Raw genomic sequence first — 22,238 nt, 5'->3', positions numbered from 1 at the left:
CAAAAGCAGTCAACGGAAGTAAATGTATACAAATCAATTCATCTGTTTATATATGTCCGTAACATAATAAATGAATGCAAATATATATAAATATATATATAAAACAGTGTGTGAATAATATGTGTGCATGTGTAACAGTTTAAACTCTTCATATCACATGTGACGATTAAAGTCGTGTATTGAACATTGGATTGTCGAAAGCATTGTTTTTCTTCAAATAAGCGACCTCACCGCCGTTAACGACGGCCGCGTCCCCTTCCTTGGATTTCTCAGCATCCTGAACGACGAGAGTCTGGTTAGCCAGGGCGAAGTGTGCGTGCTTCTTCCCTTCCAGTTCCCGAACTTCAGCCGGAGGACCCCAAAGCTCATTGGGCCGCGTTTCCGCGCGCAGCCTCTGAAAATGTGGCACTGATTACAGCCATTAAGATCTTTGATTTGTTTATACGTCCATTTAGAAGCCATTTCTAAACGGTGTGTCTCTACAATCATGGAAACTTTGGTCGGCCGGTTGTCGCAATGGTTAGCGCACACGCTTCCGACCATAGCGATCCGGCTTCGATTCCCGGTCTGGGCGCTATTAGTACGGTTGGTAGTCACCAAGCTGGACAAGTGGTTTTTCTTCTGGGTTCTCCGATTTCCTCCAAAAGAGGAAACCACACTCTCTTGAAATATCGTGCCAACGAGAGTAACTTAGTAATTTGATAAAACTTTATTTAAAATCGTTGTAAAATAAATGAAGTTTTAACTAAAATGGGTTGAATATCAGCAATATTCGAGCGTGTTACCTCCAGTATGGTCCCCTCTCCATTATACAGACTGTACATGATGTAGACGGGTATGGGGACGATGGAGGCGGCGGCGATACACCAACCCAGGGCAACCGCCCACGGCTTGTACACGTATCCCTGGTACGCCGGGGGAGAATACGTGTAAACCGTGAAACCCAGTGTCACCTGGATAGAAGGAGTCAGACATTTTAAACAAAAGATTCACATATTTATATAAGGAGGAATTGCATGCAAATTACACACTCGCGGCAAGTCTTACAAAGAGTGTATATACATTGTTTATGCATCGCGAAAACATGCACTTTTCAAAGGACGTGTTCACATACTGAGGTAGTAAACGGGTGCGAAGTCATACAATGATTATACATTTTGGAACGGGATAAATGTACACATACCGAAACACTACTCTGTTAGTGAAGTCGTACAAAGCCAAACCTACCGTAAGAAGTATGGGAGTGATGACAAGCCAGCATATCTTGAAGACTATGGGCACCCGCCTTCCCGTCATCTCGAGCATGTTCTGATCAATGTTCTTGATTCCTGCAATCAAAGTACAATGAAGTATTTGGCATCTTCTGCACAGTGTTTTATTTGGTACATGATGAGTAAACTTTCTAAATAATCCAAAAAGACCTGTTATGTTTTTCGAATTGACATCAACACGGGTATCTACCTGAGAAACATTTTAAATAATACCATCTAAAATATATATTCATAGTCGAGTTTAACTGAAACAATATAACTTATATTTCATCTTTTGAAAAAATGTTCATGCTCTTTTACATTGTTTCTCATGCAAAGGTCATTTTTTATTTCAAACTAAGTACAATACTCCAGATGTCGTTACCGTATATGTACGTCATGACAAGAAGTTCTGTCAGTGCGAATATGGTGACGGAGAATGTGGCAGCGTACCAGTCGACCAATGTAAGCAGGTACATACCGCCCTGCAATCACATAGAGAACTATATTAATATGGTGACGAAGAACGTGGCGGCATACCAGTCGACCAATGTCAGCAGCTACATACCGCCCTGCAATTACATAGAGAACTATATTAATAGGGTGACGGAGAGCGTGGCCGTGTACCAGTCGATCAGTGTCAGCAGCTACATACCGCCCTGCAATTACATAGGGACCACTATTAATAGGGTGACGGAGAGCGCGGCCGTGTACCAGTCGATCAGTGTCAGCAGCTACATACTGCCCTGCAATTACATAGAGAACTATATTAATAGGGTGACGGAGAGCGTGGCCGTGTACCAGTCGATCAGTGTCAGCAGCTACATACCGCCCTGCAATTACATAGGGACCACTATTAATAGGGTGACGGAGAGCGTGGCCGTGTACCAGTCGATCAGTGTCAGCAGCTACATACCGCCCTGCAATTACATAGGGACCACTATTAATAGGGTGACGGAGAGCGTGGCCGTGTACCAGTCGATCAGTGTCAGCAGCTACATACCGCCCTGCAATTACATAGGGACCACTATTAATAAGGTGACGGAGAGCGTGGCCGTGTACCAGTCGATCAGTGTCAGCAGCTACATACCGCCCTGCAATTACATAGGGACCACTATCAATAGGGTGACGGAGAGCGTGGCCGTGTACCAGTCGATCAGTGTCAGCAGCTACATACCGCCCTGCAATTACATAGGGACCACTATTAATAGGGTGACGGAGAGCGTGGCCGTGTACCAGTCGATCAGTGTCAGCAGCTACATACCGCCCTGCAATTACATAGGGAACACTATTAATAGGGTGACGGAGAGCGTGGCCGTGTACCAGTCGATCAGTGTCAGCAGCTACATACCGCCCTGCAATTACATAGGGAACACTATTAATAGGGTGACGGAGAGCGTGGCCGTGTACCAGTCGATCAGTGTCAGCAGCTACATACCGCCCTGCAATTACATAGGGACCACTATTAATAGGGTGACGGAGAGCGTGGCCGTGTACCAGTCGATCAGTGTCAGCAGCTACATACCGCCCTGCAATTACATAGGGACCACTATTAATAGGGTGACGGAGAGCGTGGCCGTGTACCAGTCGATCAGTGTCAGCAGCTACATTCCGCCCTGCAATTACATAGGGACCACTATTAATAGGGTGACGGAGAACGTGGCGGCATACCAGTCGACCAGTGTCAGCAGCTACATACCGCCCTGCAATTACATAGGGACCACTATTAATAAGGTGACGAAGAACGTGGCCGTGTACCAGTCGATCAGTGTCAGCAGCTACATACCGCCCTGCAATTACATAGAGAACTATATTAATAAGGTGACGGAGAACGTGGCGGCATACCAGTCGATCAGTGTCAGCAGCTACATACCGCCCGGCAATTACATAGGGACCACTATTAATATGGTGACGAAGAACGTGGCCGTGTACCAGTCGACCAGTGTCAGCAGCTACATACCGCCCGGCAATTACATAGAGAACTATATTAATATGGTGACGAAGAACGTGGCGGCATACCAGTCGAATAGTGTCAGCAGGTACATACCGCCCTGCAATTGCAAAGTGGACACTATTAATACGGTGACGGAGAGCGTGGCCGTGTACCAGTCGACCAATGTCAGCAGCTACATACCGCCCTGCAATTACGTATGGGCCACTATTTATATGGTAACGGAGAGCTTGGCCGCGTACAAGTCGACAAGTGTCAGCAGGTACATACCGCTCTGCACTTATATAGGGGTCACTATTGATATGGTGACGGAGAACGTGGCTGTGTACCAATACCCCGACCAATAGCATGCCATTGATTATTACCCCGTACCTCAGTGACCATTGGTATGGCCAGCAGGAAGGCGGCCAGGATAACGATCAGTGTGAGGATGGTCGTCTTTCCCTTTAGCAGCTTGGAAAACTCGTCACGCAGCGCTGTCACCACTATTTCGTAGTTCGGGAACTGTGATAAACATTGAAGAAAGGAATGATATCCGTACGGAAAATGTCGTACAAGGCTATGTGCTGTGACAGTGTCAACACAAAGAGTCCCATGTACTCAGCACTGCGGTGTTAATTTCCCTGACTTATGATTGGACGTTTCTTATGAGACTTCGTGTGTTTGCTATGAAAGATAACGAATACTATTTTAAACCTTGCCCAATGTATTTTAATCTAACCGAATGCTACTGAACCCCTTATACAATGGCCAATAATCTTAAAGAATACTCCTTTAAAACTTTCAAACAGAATACTCGTAATAAACCTTTCACAATGGCTATGCAAATAAAGCTCTACTACGCACACTTAATTAGCTGTGTGAAGTTAGCTAATCATACGACATTGGACATTCAAAATCTAATGTTGTGCTGGCACGACATTGGACATTGGACATTCAAAAGTGAAAGTCGTGCTGGCACGACATTGGACATTAGACATTCAAAAATGAATGTCGTGCCAGCACGACATTGGACATTGGAAATTGGAATTTCAAAAATGAATGTCGTGCTAGCACGACATTGGACATTCAAAATTGAAAGTCGTGCTGGCACGACATTGGACATTGGACATTCAAAATTGAAAGTCGTGCAGGCACGACATTGGACATTCAAAAATGAATGTTGTGCAAGCACGACATTGGACATTGGACATTCAAAATCGAAAGTCGTGCTGGCACGACATTGGACATTCAAAAATGAATGTTGTGCAAGCACGACATTGGACATTGGACATTCAAAATTGAAAGTCGTGCAGGCACGACATTGGACATTCAAAAATGAATGTTGTGCAAGCACGACATTGGACATTGGACATTCAAAATCGAAAGTCGTGCAGGCACGACATTGGACATTGGACATTCAAAATCGAATGTTGTGCTGGCACGACATTGGACATTGGACATTCAAAATTGAAAGTCGTGCAGGCACGACATTGGACATTCAAAAATGAATGTTGTGCAAGCACGACATTGGACATTGGACATTCAAAATCGAAAGTCGTGCTGGCACGACATTGGACATTGGACATTCAAAATCGAATGTTGTACTGGCACGACATTGGACATTGGACATTCAAAATCGAAAGTCGTGCTGGCACGACATTTGACATTGGACAATTAAAATTGAAAGTCGTGCTGGCACGACATTGGCCATTCAAAAATGAATGTCGTGCTAGCACGACATTGGACATTGGGTTTTCAAAAATGAATGTCGTGCTGGCAAAATCGAAATGGCACGACATTGGGCATTCAAAATATATCGTGCTGGTTAGTTGTCTAGTTAATAAATATCAATTTTGGACCCATGAAAGACAAAGAGTTTAAGATATATTTTAGCATTTCACGCGTCCATGAGCTGAATAATAGGGGACCAGTACTGTTGTCGAATTTAACTGTTTGTTTTATATTTGAACAATTATTGAGCGCGATATTTATGAAATGTTGCAGATGTTAGCACCAATAAATTGAAATCCAAATTGAACATAATTATAGACATTGTATACAAAAGGCAGTAGATATATCACTACATAATGATCCTTTACAATTGTTATTGTATAACCTCAGTATGAATTATTGTGTGGGACGCAATTTTGCAATCGATTGTTTTTTTGTTTTTCTTTTACTCATAAATTGTGTTGATTGCATTTATTGTTGATATACAGCATACGTCTTATTTCAATTCGGATAGTTTTAATCCATCAAAGGTGGACACCCTGCTGAGAGCCGGAATATGTTCAGTAAAGTTGTTATATTTTTATTGCTCAATATAATCCGCAGAAACAATAACACTTTAATTGGCTCTTTCATTTCACATTTTATTACTTTTATAATCATCAAAGACTTTTGTTTGAAAAATAACTAATACAAGGTTTGTATACTTTTGATGAACAATGAAAAAAACTGATATTAAAAAGGAATAGGCCATTTTGTGAACAGATCTAAGTAAACCTCAGAGAATGAATGAGTGTCCAGCGGATGATTTCAAACCGTTTTGATTTTGAATGTCCAATGTCCAAAGTAGTGCCAGCACAACATTCGATTTTAAATGTCCAATATGCACGACATTCATTTTCGAAATCCCAATGTCCAATATCAGCACGACATTCATTTTTGAATGTCCAATGTCGTGCTTGCACAACATTCGATTTTGAATGTCCAATGTACAATGTCGTGCTGGAACGACATTCATTTTCGAAATCCCAATGCCCTATGTCCAATGTCGTGCCAGCACAACATTCGATTTGAATGTCCAATGTCCAATGTCGTGCCAGCACGACATTCATTTTTGTAGGTCCAATGTCTAATGTCGTGCCAGCACAACATTCGATTTGGAATGTCCAATGTCCAATGTCGTGCCAGCACAACATTCGATTTTAAATGTCCAATATGCACGACATTCATTTTCGAAATCCCAATGTCCAATGTCGTGCCAGCACGACAATCATTTTTGAATGTCCAATGTCCAATGTCGTGCTTGCACAACATTCGATTTTGAATGTCCAATGTACAATGTCGTGCTAGCACGACATTCATTTTCGAAATCCCCATGCCCTATGTCCAATGTCGTGCCAGCACGACTTTCATTTTTGAAAGTCCAATGTCGAATGTCGTGCCAGCACAACATTCGATTTTGAATGTCCAATGTCCAATGTCGTGCTAGCACGACATTCAGTTTTGAAATCCAAATGTCCAATGCCGTGCTGGCACGAGATTCATTTTTGAATGTCCAATATCCAATGTCGTGCCAGCACGACTTTCACTTTTGAATGTCCAATGTCCAATGTCGTGCCAGCACAACATTCGATTTTGAATGTCCAATGTCCAATGCCGTGCTAGCACGACATTCATTTTCGAAATCCCAATGTCCAATGTCGTGCTGGCACGACATTCATTTTTGAATGTCCAATGTCGTGCCAGCACAACATTCGATTTTGAATGTCCAATGTCGTGCCAACACAACATTCGATTTTGAATGTCCAATGTCCAATGTCGTATGTTTAGCTAACTTCACACAGCTCACATAATTATATATAGCAGACATAATAATAATCGTTGCGCATCGAGATTATAAAGTGATACATTTTCTTTTAAAAAAAATAAGTATACAATTATATTCCAAGAAATCATTTAACGAATACTCAGGGGTATAATCATCCATAATCGATTTTCATCGAACTTTTATATTATTCTTAAAGGCATGTATACTGTGGTCTTTGAGTCATTTCATTAGATATCCAATAGTTATATTTTCAATTCAGTGTTCTGCCATTAATTTTGAAATGATATAGATTAGATATAAATGATATTTTCATACCAATATTTTGTATGAAATTCACTGATGGATAATCGATCTTGAAATATGCCCAATTATCCAACATATTATTACCGTTGTTATACGGTTTTTTTCCAAATGACGCATGATAAACGGTTGCGATAAACTGGAACAGTTTTCTTCACATAGTTTACACAAGAGACGTTTGTGAAATGTATGGTGGGCATACATAACATAAGTGCATGTTCTTATCCGTTTTAACCTGTGAGTCTATTCCCAGGAAGATGCTCATGACGAAGAAGAGGGCGCACCACAATTGAGGCGGCGGAAGGTAGTTGGCGGCTTCCGGGTACGCGATGAACCCCAGGCTAAACCCTAAAGTGTGCATATATAGAGTAAAATGTCGGCAGCAGTAACAATGCAACAATGTGCTGATTCATATAAGAATTAATAGAGCGTTTTATTAGCTTTATTCCGTACTTATATTCTTGAAAACTTACCAAAGTACGCAAGAAATATAAAGCCCATGGCATTTTTCCTCACCCCCCCCCCCCCCCCCCCCCCCCACCAGGCGTTACCCGTTTTAGAAGACAATTGCTGCTAATACTGTCTCCTTAAGGTCACACTTATGCTTCTGTTTGTGGTGCTCGATCCCCGCCAAGACGACAATATGTCTATGCAATGCCAGTTATCTATTGAGAGAGCACGAACCCGACTCTTTGAAATTCTCGATTTCGATGCCAGTCTTGTGGGAAACGTGACCCAGCACAGAGAAGATGACGAAACCACCCAGGAAACCTGTCAGCAGGTCCATGAGACACACCAGGATAGCATCCCTGTCAATCAGGCAAGAAGTTTAAACTTACATGTACATCATTTAATATTAACGATTGCCAAAACATCACTCTCATTGGCAGGGTGTTACCGTAAATCGTTAAATAACCTTATTACCCGGAGAAAACCCAGGTCACTTGCCCGGCTTGTTGCCCACCAAAAACAACTGGCATGCGCCTTGCCCGGGAATCTGGCCCGGAACGTGGCATTAGGGAGAAGCATGTATATAGATAATATATATAGATAATGAGTGTCTTATAATACATTTAATTATGGTTTTCATTGTGTCAGGCTAACACACTATCACTGCCTCACCTCATGCAGTTGTTTGAGAACTTGTTATAGCTGGCGAATGTGATCATGCCTCCAAACCCGGGCCCGATAGAAACGAATACCTGCATGCACGCCTCCGCCCATATCTGTGCATAGGGGACAAGGTTTATTTTTATAATATGCATTTTAACAGGGTACCGTTATCTATGTTATTCACGGGGACAGTGGACCGCACGAAAATTGACCGTTCGGCGGGTGACAGTGTATATCCTTTGCACGATTACAAGATACGGTACACAACAAACCGGGGTAGACCTTTTATAGAGTTTCCACTGAGCTAGAACACAGTACACCAAGCATGAATGTGACAAGGAGCCAATAACCATTGTTTTGGTTAGCTCCGAAAGATACAAAGCGATAACCAATCTTTAAACTGTACACGATGACTAAGAATCTTACCGAAAACACTATTAAGCGAAACACAATACAAAGCAACGGGGAGCACAAAAGTCCCGGGCTTAAATCGACTTTCAAATAAAATATTTATCAAAATATACATCGGTCTACTATTATATAATATACAATACTCAAAATATATTTTAGAAAGTCAAAATGAACTGTTACATAGGATACATACGGAAATATCACTGAGTTTGTCGAGGTCTGGTGTCAGATAGAACTTGATGCCGATATCTGCCCCCTCGAGCAAGGCGCCCCGGATCAGGAACACCAGAAGAATAGCGAATGGCCCAAGCACCGTAAAGTACACAACCTGACGGGGGATACAGGGGAGGGTTAATAGAGAATTCGATACCTATATACACGCCTTCAAGCAGGGCGCACTCAAACAGGAATACCAGCAGATCAGGTACTGGAAGGGCACAATCTGACGGGGGATACAGGGGGAGGGTAAATAGAGCATTCGATACCTGTATCGCCCCTTTCGAGCAGGGAACACCAACATGATCAGGAACTGGCTCAGTGCCGTGAAGTACACAACCTGTCGGGGAAAACGGGGGAGGGTAAATAGAGAATTCGATACCTTTATCGCCCCTTCGAGCAGGGAACACCAACATGATCAGGAACTGGCTCAGTGCCGTGAAGTGCACAACCTGTCGGGGGATACGGGTAAGGATAGAGAATTCGATACCTTTATCGCCCTGTATAGACGGAACACCAACATGATCAGGAACTGGCTCAGTATTGACCGTAGGTACGGTAAATAGAGAGTACACAGCTTGGCCTAGGGCATAGCAATTTAATGGGGGCGGGGAGAGCATTCCATTTACAGCATGATACGTACACCAATACAATCTTAAATATGATGCTCATTTGGTGAATTATAAGTACACAAGTATAGTCGTAAACAGTGTAATGCTGATCGCTATCAAGTTTTATTATGCATTTAAAATGCTATCTGAATAAAGTGCGCGTTATTATTCAAGCGAATATAAGAATATGATTTTAATAAGATTACTTGAAATGCATCCGTAGTTTTGGATCGAATTCTCGCATAATGGAAAAAGTTCAAACCCTTTACGAAGTTTTTAAAAGTGCACAATACAGGTTGATGCAAAAAAGCGCAAAATAATGTTTAACTAATTTGACTTACATGATAAAAGGCTTGTATTAAAAATCCTCAGTTTTTTGTTTGATCATTTAAGTGAAATGAATTAAACATAATTATTCATTATTTGAAGAAAAAACAACAACACTATTTTGAAAACCTTTAGTGTGCCCCTTTATTATATGGACTGCAATGAAAACGTCGCATTACTCTTTGATGTATTTTGCTTAAACCTTTTACCCTGCATCACCGCTTCATAGATATGGGTGTATGGGTGTATTTTTATTTGGATAAAACCTTTTGAGTGTTATTTAAACGGTTGATCCAAGGTCGGAAATAGACATAAAAATACACGTTACATCATGCATCATCATTTTTGGACACCTGGTATACCTTTCCAGTGAGTTTGACGCCCTTGAATATACAGAGAAAGCAGACAACCTCAATGGCGGCGAGGCAGCCAAAGATAGGCCAGTTGACGGCGCCCAGCTCCTCAAGACCCTCGGATATCTTTAACGCTTCGTACCTGCAGGATAAAAACTGGAAACTATAAACTACGGTGCTGATCGCAATATTCTTACAGCGTATAAATAGATGCCCGTGTAGCCGTTGATGTGTATTGTTTACACCAGCGTTTGAATCGGAACTTTCTGCATCAAGAAGTTTATTCTGATTAATATTCCAGGATTGCTTTCAAACGTGTAGTGTAAATGTTTTATGCCCCGCATATGTCTGTCGGTCCGTCCGTCCGTCTGTCCGTCTGTCGGTCGGTAGACCAAAACCTTGCCATATGTGCACAAGTCAATTGTAACCACGCCTCCCCCCCCCCCCCCAGGTCCGGGGAATAGCGGGGACTTTGAATTTCGGTCCAGTCAAGCCCGGGCAAAACGCCCGGCTAAAATCCTGTTCTGCGGGGACGAACTGCTGGTAAAACCCCCGCCAAATGCCCCCGCACCCCAGGGACCCAAGGTAAAGCCCATTCCCCGCTAAACTTGGCGCATAGACAAAACCACCGCATTCATCCGGCACTGCGGGGCCACCTGGAAGGTAAAAACACGGCCCATTTCCCCGGCTATCCCCGGTATACCCCCGGACCTGGGGGGCCGTGGTTACACTTGACTGGTACATTGGTAACTAGAGTACGCTTAAGTTTAAAATACCCAAACTGGGTAGGAAGCTTGGTCATGTCCAGCAGATCTTCCAAATTGATTTTGATGTCAGGAGGTAAAAGATGATGCCCCCTGTGACCTAGGAAATAAAAAAAAGCTTGTCTGATTGATAACTAGAGTATGCTTGCTCTAACGACACTCAAACTTGGTAAGGAAGTTAGTAGTGACCAGCAGATGATTCATTTTGGTTTTGAGGTCGTTAAGCACAATGTCACGTTCTTATTGATTTTGAATACATAACCTTGTCCAATTGATAACTAGGGTATGCATGGCCTTATAAAATACGAGCAGATGACACTTATTGATTTCGAGGCCAGTTGGTAAAAGGTCTAGGTCGCGGTGACCTTAATATCAAAAACCTTGTCCGATCAATAAAAAGAGGTTCTCTGAAAGCAATGATCTTTGACACTGACAAGGGCAGCAATGCTGTGAGAATACCAGTCCATAAACCTACCTGTTTCTCCCCTCCCCTCACAACATGTCAGAAAACATACATGGCATACCTCGCCACATTAAGAAGAGTTACTACTAAGACCTTACATTGTTAAAAGGTTGTAGTGAAATGTGCAGATATAGAGCTCACTGCAACTTGGTGTAGTACCAGTTGCATTTCAGGCGTTAAGTATGTACATAAAAAGATCACAGCGTGAATAAAATGATTCGGACATCGACACAATTTCCGGCGTACATATAAATTACACATTCAAATTATTTTCAATTAAAACGTATATGATAATTGAAATATGCAAGCTCAGAATATTTTTACACGATAAAGTGAATGTCGCAATTTTGTATTTTGCTCCAAGCGTTTATTGTTAAAGTGGAATGTGTACAATGAATATACTGAGACAAATATTATACCACATACTTAAAGAACTGCTCGGAAGCCGTTTCCGGCTTCATCTTAGCTACGGCAGCCGTCGTAAGGTTGGACACCGTTGACGTCAGTGCGGGCGACAATGTTGACGTGATGGAGCTTACGTTACTCGCCATAGTGGTCGCAACGCTATCTTCAACAACTCTAGAAATACAGTTTCATAAACATACAGAAAAACAAAAGGGATGGTATGAACTACCAGGAGCCGAAGAACTACCGCCTTAGTTCTGACGCTGGTCTCCTGAATAACACATGGTGTCTGTGGCAGTCGGTCTTACCTATAAGTCATAATGAATATCTTGCCATGAAACAGATGTTCTCGATGTTTCCAGGGCAGTTAAATGTAGTTAACCCAAGAGGCCCGGGAAGCCTTTTACTATGGAAGGGATTATCCCCAGTTCACTCATGCTTTATGACATTCCATTTTATTTATTTTTTTGGCAAAAATTAATTTGATGTTAGATTTTGGTTATTTTACAGACTTAGTCTAGTTCGTATCTTTATAAATATAGAGGTATTTTGAAATATTAGTTTGTTAAACGTTTACTTTATTTTTGCAGTTGTTTTTGCTTTTTCGATTGTGATATTTGATATGGTTTCCTTTAAAAAATTATATAATACATTATAATTAAACATAACACATTAAAATCAACATTAGGCATTCAATTTATGAACTCGACAAAATATGTGTAAATTATTGTGTATAAAAGTATTAAACACTCGATTAAAATTAAACAAAATAAAACATATTTGACGCTATAAAATGATGGTTAACATTGATAAACCAATGTCGTCTGCATATCAATGTTAACATTTACAAAAGAAATGAAGCGGGGAACCAAGTTTAACTGACAGTGGTCTCATTTGGAGCTCCTCGGCCATTTTTATCGAAAACAACCTCGGATGTATTTGGACGGTTTTCATACGCAAAAAGAGGTACGTTTCAAACTCCGCGCAGTGTTACTTCCCTTGCAGTACAGTAATCACTGCCTTCACAAATATCACGTGATGATAGATAAAACGGCACGTGATTGCAATTTACAAAATGGACGGAACACCTTTAAAAGAAATTCCAGCAACATGTTTCATTTGTTTAGAAAATAACATTCGATTTGTTTTGGTTTTGCTTGCAATCCTGGTTCAAAACGTTCGATACATGTCTGAATAGCTAACAACACATCCATGTTGATATTGTAATTTGTAAATCCTACTTTCAATTTGAAAAAAGACCGAACATTTCCGAATGTTTTTTTTAATTGTTATTTTTTTATAAAACATATTATGCCTATCAACTGGCGTAAAGTAATTATTTAAGAAAGGATATAAGAATAAATATATATGATTAAAAAAAATGCCATTAAAAGTTTTCATCCAATTTTTCACATTTTTAACCTATTTTGTTAATTTATATATAAGATTAACCATAAACCCCAACTGTTACTCTTATCGCTATTTCTGAAATAATGTGTGGTTGTAGACAAGTTTTGCATAGAATTTTTATTTCACTTCTTAAACTACTTAGCAGTTTTAATGCTATATTTCATTCTTATTGGCTGCTACAGTAATATAATTTTTATTATCACTTTGGTTATATTTTCTGAAATACATCATACGAAATAATTTGCATGCTAGAATGTCATAAAGCATAATGAGTGAACTGGCGGATAATCCCTTCCATGTATTACCTGATCTTTACGCATGTTTCCTGGATGTTCCAGTCGTTATCACACGAGTCCCAAGGCAGTTTCGGGAATAAAGAGTGGATGAAGTAATACAACATCCAGCAAATGATGACAGCATAGTAGATGGAGAATAGGAACGTCGCGATAATCGTTCCGTATCCAACGCCTGGAAAGACAAGTTTAGCATACATGATAGTCTATTCATTTTGCTTTAGTAAAAGTCATTTTATGTTAGAACACGTATATGTGAAAGTTCTATGATGGACTTTTGTAAGCGCTATAACTGTGAAGGTCTTTTATATATTTATTTCAAAACCTAAGTAAATCGATTTTAAATATGTCATTTGACCGAATATGCGAATACTTCCCAGTTTCTTATTAAAAATGTACGTAATAAAACCCTCTTTTAGTCGAATTATCACCCACACAGGCACGGCCACTGACTGGGAGTTCTGGAAGGCGTAGATGGTATACGGTCTGTTTATCGCCTAACATTTTGCAGATGATACAAATTTAATACAAAATACAAATGATACAAACCCTTTAAGGGCGGACGGACCCACCACACGCGGGCGGCTCCTGACTGCTAGTGGTGGCAGAGCCAAGCACAGGTATATATGATGTAACGTAACCTACCTTTGAAAAGCGGACAGACCCTCCACACGGACACAGCCCCTGACTGTGAGTACTGCCCCATTATCATCTCGAGGTACACGATTGGAATGGCGCCAAACACGTTGAAGATGACAATGGGTATCAGAAAGGCACCTGCAAACACGTGAGTTAATCATTACTAACTGCCAATTTAAGGATTTGTGATTACCCGCTCCATGGGAGTATCTGTGATTGATATGTTACGTGTTTTATGTTTGTACAGTATCTTTACACCAACCGTGGTCATACCAATGCCATTATTCTTTTCTTTCGAGAGAGAGAAAGCTCTTCATAGCAAATGCATGAATGTACCCCTTAATTTTGTTTTAATAACATTTTAGGGTTATTGTGTAGTATTGGGCACGCCCTAACACTATGATACAGCTATCTATCATCTTAACTCGCTTATACAAGAAGTAGAGCATATAGCAATTTAACGGTCTTGGTTCAATGGATTATGAAACATTTAACTGATAGTTACTTCAACTTGTTGGAAAACAGTTAAATATTTTTAGAAAAACTATTTTAGCAAAAGTTTATACATCCAAATGCATGTATATGTTCCTTAATTTTGGTTTTATAACAGGAAAATTCCATATATCTTCACAGGTCTTCCTAAAGGTTACTTATTTAAATTATTAATAGTTATTTTACCGGGCATGTAGCATTTATTGTCTTCACGAGTCTCATTGAAGCTAGTCTATTTTACCGGGCATATAGCATTTACTGTCTTCACGAGTCTCATTGAAGCTAGCCTATTTTACTGGGTATATAGCATTTATTGTCTTCACGAGTCTCCTTGAAGCTAGCTAATTTTACTTGGCATATAGCATTTATTGCCTTCACGACTCTCCTTGAAGCTAGCCTATTTTACTGGGCATATAGCATTTACTGTCTTCACGAGTCTCATTGAAGCTAGCCTATTTTTCTGGGCATAAAGCATTTATTGTCTTCACGCGTCTCATTGAAGCTAGCCTATTTTACTTGGCATATAGCATTTACTGTCTTCACGAGTCTCATTTAAGCTAGCCTATTTTACTGGGCATATAGCATTTATTGTCTTAACGAGTCTCCTTGAAGCTAGCCTATTTTACTGGGTATATAGCATTTATTGTCTTCACGAGTCTCATTGAAGCTAGCCTATTTTACTTGGCATATAGCATTTATTGTCTTCACGAGTCTCATTGAAGCTAGCCTATTTTACTTGGCATATAGCATTTACTGTCTTCACGAGTCTCATTGAAGCTAGCCTATTTTACTGGGCATATATCATTTATTGTCTTCACGAGTCTCATTGAAGCTAGCCTATTTTACTGGGCATATAACATTTATTGTCTTCACGAGTCTCATTGAAGCTAGCCTATTTTACTGGGTATATAGCATTTATTGTCTTCACGAGTCTCCTTGAAGCTAGCCTATTTTACTGGGCATAAAGCATTTACTGTCTTCACGAGTTTCATTGAAGCTAGCCTATTTTACTGGGCATATAGCATTTATTGTCTTCACGAGTTTCATTGAAGCTAGCCTATTTTACTGGGCATATAGCATTTATTGTCTTCACGAGTTTCATTGAAGCTAGCCTATTTTACTGGGCATATAGCATTTATTGTCGTCACGGTCTCCTTAAGCTTACCTATTTTGCTGGGCATAAAGCAATTATTGTCTTCACGAGTCTCCTTGAAGCTAGCCTATTTTACTTGGCATATATCATTTACTGTCTTCACGAATCTCATTGAAGCTAGCCTATTTTACTGGGCATATAGCATTTACTGTCTTCACGAGTCTCATTGAAGCTAGCCTATTTTACTGGGCATATAGCATTTACTGTCTTCACGAGTTTCATTGAAGCTAGCTTTTTTTACTGGGCATATAGCATTTACTGTCTTCACGAGTCTCCTTGAAGCTAGCCTATTTTACTGGGCATAAAGCATTTACTGTCTTCACGAGTTTCATTGAAGCTAGCCTATTTTACTGGGCATATAGCATTTATTGTCGTCACGGTCTCCTTAAGCTTACCTATTTTGCTGGGCATAAAGCATTTATTGTCTTCACGAGTCTCCTTGAAGCTAGCCTATTTTACCGGTCATATAGCATTTACTGTCTTCACGAGTCTCCTTGAAGCTAGCCTATTTTACCGGGCATATGGCATTTATTGTCTTCACGCGTCTCCTTAATCTTGCCTATTTTGTCGGGCATATAGCGTTTATTGTCTTCACGACCTTCATTGAAGCTAACCTATATTACCGGGCATATTGCATTCATTGCCTTCACGACCCTCATTGAAGCTAGAATATTTTACCGGGCATACAGCATTAATTGTCTTCAAGACTCGCATCAAAGCTAGCATATTCTACCGGATATATAGCAGTTGTTGTCTTCACGACCCTCATTTAAGCTAACCTATTTTACCGGGTATATAGCATTTGTTGTCTTCACGACTCTCATTGAAGCTAGCCTATTTTACCGGGTATATAGCATTTGTTGTCTTCACGACCCTCATTGAAGCTAGCCTATTTTACCAGGCATATAGTATTTGTTGACTTCACGACTCTCATTAAAGCTAGCATATTTGGCCGAGTATACAGCATTCGTTCCTTCACGATCCTCATTTAAGCTAGCCTATTTTACCGGGTATATAGCATTTGTTGTCTTCACGACCCTCATTGAAGCTAGCTTTTTTTGCTAGTATATAGCATTCGTTGTCTTCACGACTCTCATTGAAGCTAGCCTATTTAACCGTGTATATAGCATTTGTTGTCTTCACGACCCTCATTTAAGCTAGCCTATTTTACCGGGTATATAGCATTTGTTGTCTTCACGACCCTCATTTAAGCTAGCCTATTTTACCGGGTATATAGCATTTGTTGTCTTCACGACTCTCATTTAAGCTAGCCTATTTTACCTGGTATATAGCATTTGTTGTCTTCACGACTCTCATTTAAGCTAGCCTATTTTACCTGGTATATAGCATTTGTTGTCTTCACGACCCTCATTTAAGCTAGCCTATTTTACCGGGTATATAGCATTTGTTGTCTTCACGACTCTCATTGAAGCTAGCCTATTTTACCGAGTATATAGCATTTGTTGTCTTCACGACCCTCATTTAAGCTAGCCTATTTTACTGGGCATATAGCATTTGTTGTCTTCACGACCCTCATTTAAGCTAGCCTATTTTACCGGGTATATAGCATTTGTTGTCTTCACGACCCTCATTGAAGCTAGCCTATTTTACCGGGTATATAGCATTTGTTGTCTTCACGACCCTCATTTAAATTAGCCTATTTTACCGGGTATATAGCATTTGTTGTCTTCACGACTCTCATTTAAGCTAGCCTATTTTACCTGGTATATAGCATTTGTTGTCTTCACGACCCTCATTGAAGCTAGCCTATTTTACCGGGTATATAGCATTTGTTGTCTTCACGACCCTCATTTAAGCTAGCCTATTTTACCGGGTATATAGCATTTGTTGTCTTCACGACCCTCATTGAAGCTAGCCTATTTTACCGGGTATATAGCATTTGTTGTCTTCACGACCCTCATTTAAATTAGCCTATTTTACCGGGTATATAGCATTCGTTGTCTTCACGACTCTCATTGAAGCTAGCCTATTTAACCGTGTATATAGCATTTGTTGTCTTCACGACTCTCATTTAAGCTAGCCTATTTTACCGGGTATATAGCATTTGTTGTCTTCACGACCCTCATTTAAGTTAGTCTGTTTTACCGAGTATATAGCATTTGTTGTCTTCACGACCCTCATTTAAGCTAGCCTATTTTACCGAGTATATAGCATTTGTTGTCTTCACGACTCTCATTTAAGCTAGCCTATTTTACCGAGTATATAGCATTTGTTGTCTTCACGACTCTCATTTAAGCTAGCCTATTTTACCGAGTATATAGCATTTGTTGTCTTCACAACTCTCATTTAAGCTAGCCTATTTTACCGAGTATATAGCATTTGTTGTCTTCACGACTCTCATTTAAGCTAGCCTATTTTACCGGGTATATAGCATTTGTTGTCTTCACGACCCTCATTGAAGCTAGCCTATTTTACCGGGTATATAGCATTTGTTGTCTTCACGACTCTCATTTAAATTAGCCTATTTTACCGGGTATATAGCATTTGTTGTCTTCACGACCCTCATTGAAGCTAGCCTATTTTACCGAGTATATAGCATTTGTTGTCTTCACGACCCTCATTGAAGCTAGCCTATTTTACCGGGTATATAGCATTTGTTGTCTTCACGACCCTCATTGAAGCTAGCCTATTTTACCGGGTATATAGCATTTGTTGTCTTCACGACCCTCATTGAAGCTAGCCTATTTTAGCGGGTATATAGCATTTGTTGTCTTCACGACCCTCATTTAAGCTAGCCTGTTTTACTGTGTGTATAGCATTTGTTGTCTTCACGACTCTCATTGAAGCTAGCCTATTTTACCGGGTATATAGCATTTGTTGTCTTCACGACCCTCATTTAAGCTAGCCTATTTTACCGGGTATATAGCATTTGTTGTCTTCACGACTCTCATTGAAGCTAGCCTATTTTACCGAGTATATAGCATTTGTTGTCTTCACGAATCTCATTTAAGCTAGCCTATTTTACCGGGTATATAGCATTTGTTGTCTTCACGACCCTCATTGAAGCTAGCCTATTTTACCGGGTATATAGCATTTGTTGTCTTCACGACTCTCATTTAAATTAGCCTATTTTACCGGGTATATAGCATTTGTTGTCTTCACGACCCTCATTGAAGCTAGCCTATTTTACCGAGTATATAGCATTTGTTGTCTTCACGACCCTCATTGAAGCTAGCCTATTTTACCGGGTATATAGCATTTGTTGTCTTCACGACTCTCATTTAAGCTAGCCTATTTTACCGAGTATATAGCATTTGTTGTCTTCACGACTCTCATATAAGTTAGCCTGTTTTACCGGGTATATAGCATTTGTTGTCTTCACGACCCTCATTTAAGCTAGCCTGTTTTACCGAGTATATAGCATTTGTTGTCTTCACGACTCTCATTTAAGCTAGCCTATTTTACCGAGTATATAGCATTTGTTGTCTTCACGACTCTCATTTAAGCTAGCCTATTTTACCGAGTATATAGCATTTGTTGTCTTCACGACTCTCATTTAAGCTAGCCTATTTTACCGAGTATATAGCATTTGTTGTCTACACGACTCTCATTTAAGCTAGCCTATTTTACCGAGTATATAGCATTTGTTGTCTTCACGACTCTCATTTAAGCTAGCCTATTTTACCGGGTATATAGCATTTGTTGTCTTCACGACTCTCATTTAAGCTAGCCTATTTTACCGAGTATATAGCTTTTGTTGTCTTCACGACTCTCATTTAAGCTAGCCTATTTTACCGGGTATATAGCATTTGTTGTCTTCACGACTCTCATTTAAGCTAGCCTATTTTACCGGGTATATAGCATTTGTTGTCTTCACGACCCTCATTTAAGCTAGCCTATTTTACCGAGTATATAGCATTTGTTGTCTTCACGACTCTCATTGAAGCTAGCCTATTTACCCGTGTGTATAGGATACGTTGCCTTCGCGGGTCCTCCTTAAAAATGCATATTTTACAGAGCAAATAACATACTTTATTTTCATGAGTCTCCTTAAGGCAAGCCTTTTTAGCCGGTCAAATAATTTCCGTTTTTTTCTCGAGTCTTCTTAAAGCTAGCCTTTTTAACCGACCACAAGATTTTCATTGTCTTAGCGAGCCTCCTTTAAGCTGGCACAAAAACCGGACATATATCAGTAATTGCCTTAACGAGTCTCCTTAAAGCTAGCATATTTATCGGGCATATAGGACTCGTTGTTTTTGAGAGATCTTAAAGCTAGCAGATAAACCGAGCATAACTTATTCATTGTATTCACTGGTCTCCTTAAAGCTTGAAGATGTATCGGACATATAGAAGTCATTGTGTTCACGGTTCTCCTTGAAGTTTACTGATGTACCGGCCATATATGACTCATTGTCTTCACGGGTCTCCTTAAAGCTAGCAGATGTACCGGGCATATAACATTCATTGTCTCCACGAGTCTCCTTAAAGCTAGCTTATTTTACCGGCCATAAAGCATTCATTGTCTTTACGGGTCTCCTTTAAGCTAGCATATTTTACCGGCCATAAAGCATTCATTGTCTTCACGGGTCTCCTTAAAGCTAGCAGACGTACCGGACATATAACATTCATTGTCTTCACGGGTCTCCGTAAAGCTAGAAGGTGAACCGGACATATCGGACTCATTGTCTTCACGGGCTCCGTAAAGCTAGAAGATGTACCGGACATTTAACATCCAGTGTCCTCACGGGTCTCCTTAAACCCAGATGTACCGGGCATATAACATCCAGTGTCCTCACGGGTCTCCTTAAACCCAGATGTACCGGGCATATAGCATCCAGTGTCCTCACGGGTCTTCTTAAACCCAGATGTACCGGGCATATAACATCCAGTGTCCTCACGGGTCTCCTTAAACCCAGATGTACCGGGCATATAACATCCAGTGTCCTCACGGGTCTCCTTAAACCCAGATGTACCGGACTATAACATTCATTGTCTTCACAGGTCTCCTTATCGTGTTTGTTTTATTTTCGTTACACACGAGTGAGATTGTTTCAATATGTTCTTTATATTAACGTTTATATGTATGGCTTATTATGTAGTTGCGTTGTGCAGTTCGAAACTGAAAATTCATTTAAAATCAGCCTTCTGAATAATATATATTTAATTCTCATTGAAATAAGCCTCTCAATAATATATATATAATTCTCATTGAAATAAGCCTTCTCAATAATATATATATAATTCTCATTAAAATCAGCCTACTGAATAATATATAATTAATTCTCATTTAAATCAGCCTTCTGAATAATATATATTTAATTCTCATTAAAATCAGCCTTCTGAATAATATATATTTAATTCCCATTAAACCTTATGAAAAACATTTCTGTGTTAACATTTTTAAGTATGTCACGAAATGTATAATTTGCTTTATGAATCACAATGTGTGTGTGAAACAATGCATATTTGAGCATCCTGTAAACTAAAAAAACTTTCTGACAAGGTTAGTGAACAATTGAAACACCTACCTCCGCCATTTTTCATAACCAAATAGGGAAACCGCCATAAGTCGCCGACACCGACGGAAAATCCGACAGCAGTAAGGAAAAACTCGATTCTTTTTCCCCAACGTTGACGGGCCATGATTAATCCTCCAGCGATGGTGTCTTTCAAAACTTCAACTGGGGTCTCTTGTGAGACTTGCCAAAACTCCTATTCATCCGTTTACAGCCTCTGATCTATATTATAAAGTAAGACACACAGACCTTCAATATTCACACTTACATTTTACTCAGATAAACCAGTAGTTTAACGCTAAAACGTAATACCGTATACTTGTCTAAGGTTAATTTTAAAATTAAATCAAGCATGATGACAACAGGTTGATATTTTCATTTCCTCATCTTTCTGCTTAAGAACATAACTGCATGTCTAGCAAAATAGTGGAAAATTGACGAAACATACGCATTTAAGTTACAACTGGATGGCCCGTATAAAATAAAGTTTTCACCTTACTGTATAAATGTATTTAGAAAATATGTGTTTGTAATCTAAGGTTGTCCACGAACAGTTTTACCATACTGGTTAGCGACCTATTATTCGCCCGTACCATTTTCACCCACCCAGTTAAAACCAGTCAAAACGAAATATTTTACACAAATCAGTCTGGCGTTTCATTGCGGCATCTTTTTGACAGATATCAGCTGTTAACTGCGTTCAAATGTAAGTAGTATGTGGAATTCGACCCAAATAAACATTGTTTACACTTTTGACCTTGTAAGTTGCACGGGGATGACGTCATCACGCGCGCGCCCATTTGCATGAAGCCCTGTAAGGATTTTTTAATTTTCCTTATACATTGCACTATCGGACGACATAGACGACATGATTGATTTGTCATTATAAAGTATAAAACCGGTGATAAATTATACAAATACCATAAATTGCTGCATTTAGAGTTCAATTTTCGAGAATGCAAATGGTAAAACCTGAAAACAGTTAAGTAATCGCCGAATTTTACGTCGAAGGGAAGCAACTCAAATTAGAATTAATCATTACATTCTTGTACGGACATGCGTTGTCCCTCTT

General features: G+C 39.9%; 1 protein-coding gene across 1 annotated transcript; it reads right to left on the bottom strand.

Moving 5' to 3' along the window:
- Positions 1–10: 10 nt before the first annotated feature.
- LOC128242342 (sodium- and chloride-dependent glycine transporter 1-like) lies at positions 11–21,457 on the bottom strand. Its single transcript, XM_052959459.1, has 14 exons — positions 21,179–21,457; positions 14,051–14,182; positions 13,418–13,580; positions 11,724–11,876; positions 10,080–10,212; positions 8,757–8,891; positions 8,162–8,265; positions 7,724–7,848; positions 7,275–7,387; positions 3,574–3,705; positions 1,636–1,735; positions 1,228–1,328; positions 786–953; positions 11–394 (listed from the first exon to the last, which is right to left on the bottom strand). Exons 1-14 carry the CDS (start codon positions 21,291–21,293, stop codon positions 167–169), a joined length of 1,902 nt encoding a protein of 633 aa, XP_052815419.1. The 5' UTR covers positions 21,294–21,457; the 3' UTR covers positions 11–166.
- Positions 21,458–22,238: the final 781 nt, after the last annotated feature.

This window comes from Mya arenaria, chromosome 8 (genome assembly GCF_026914265.1).
Source record: "Mya arenaria isolate MELC-2E11 chromosome 8, ASM2691426v1".
NCBI classification, from domain to species: Eukaryota; Metazoa; Mollusca; class Bivalvia; order Myida; family Myidae; genus Mya; species Mya arenaria.
This window is presented reverse-complemented; position numbering and strand designations above follow the sequence as displayed.

Coding starts and splice junctions, on each gene's coding strand:
- LOC128242342 (XM_052959459.1), bottom strand. CDS start 21,293: ATGGCCCGTCAACGTTGGGGAAAAAGAATCGAGTTTTTCCTTACTGCT. Junction 8,892..10,079: donor GCGTCAAACTCACTGGAAAG/GTATACCAGGTG, acceptor ATCCCCCGTCAG/GTTGTGTACTTTACGGTGCT. Junction 7,388..7,723: donor CGAGAATTTCAAAGAGTCGG/GTTCGTGCTCTC, acceptor TGCACACTTTAG/GGTTTAGCCTGGGGTTCATC.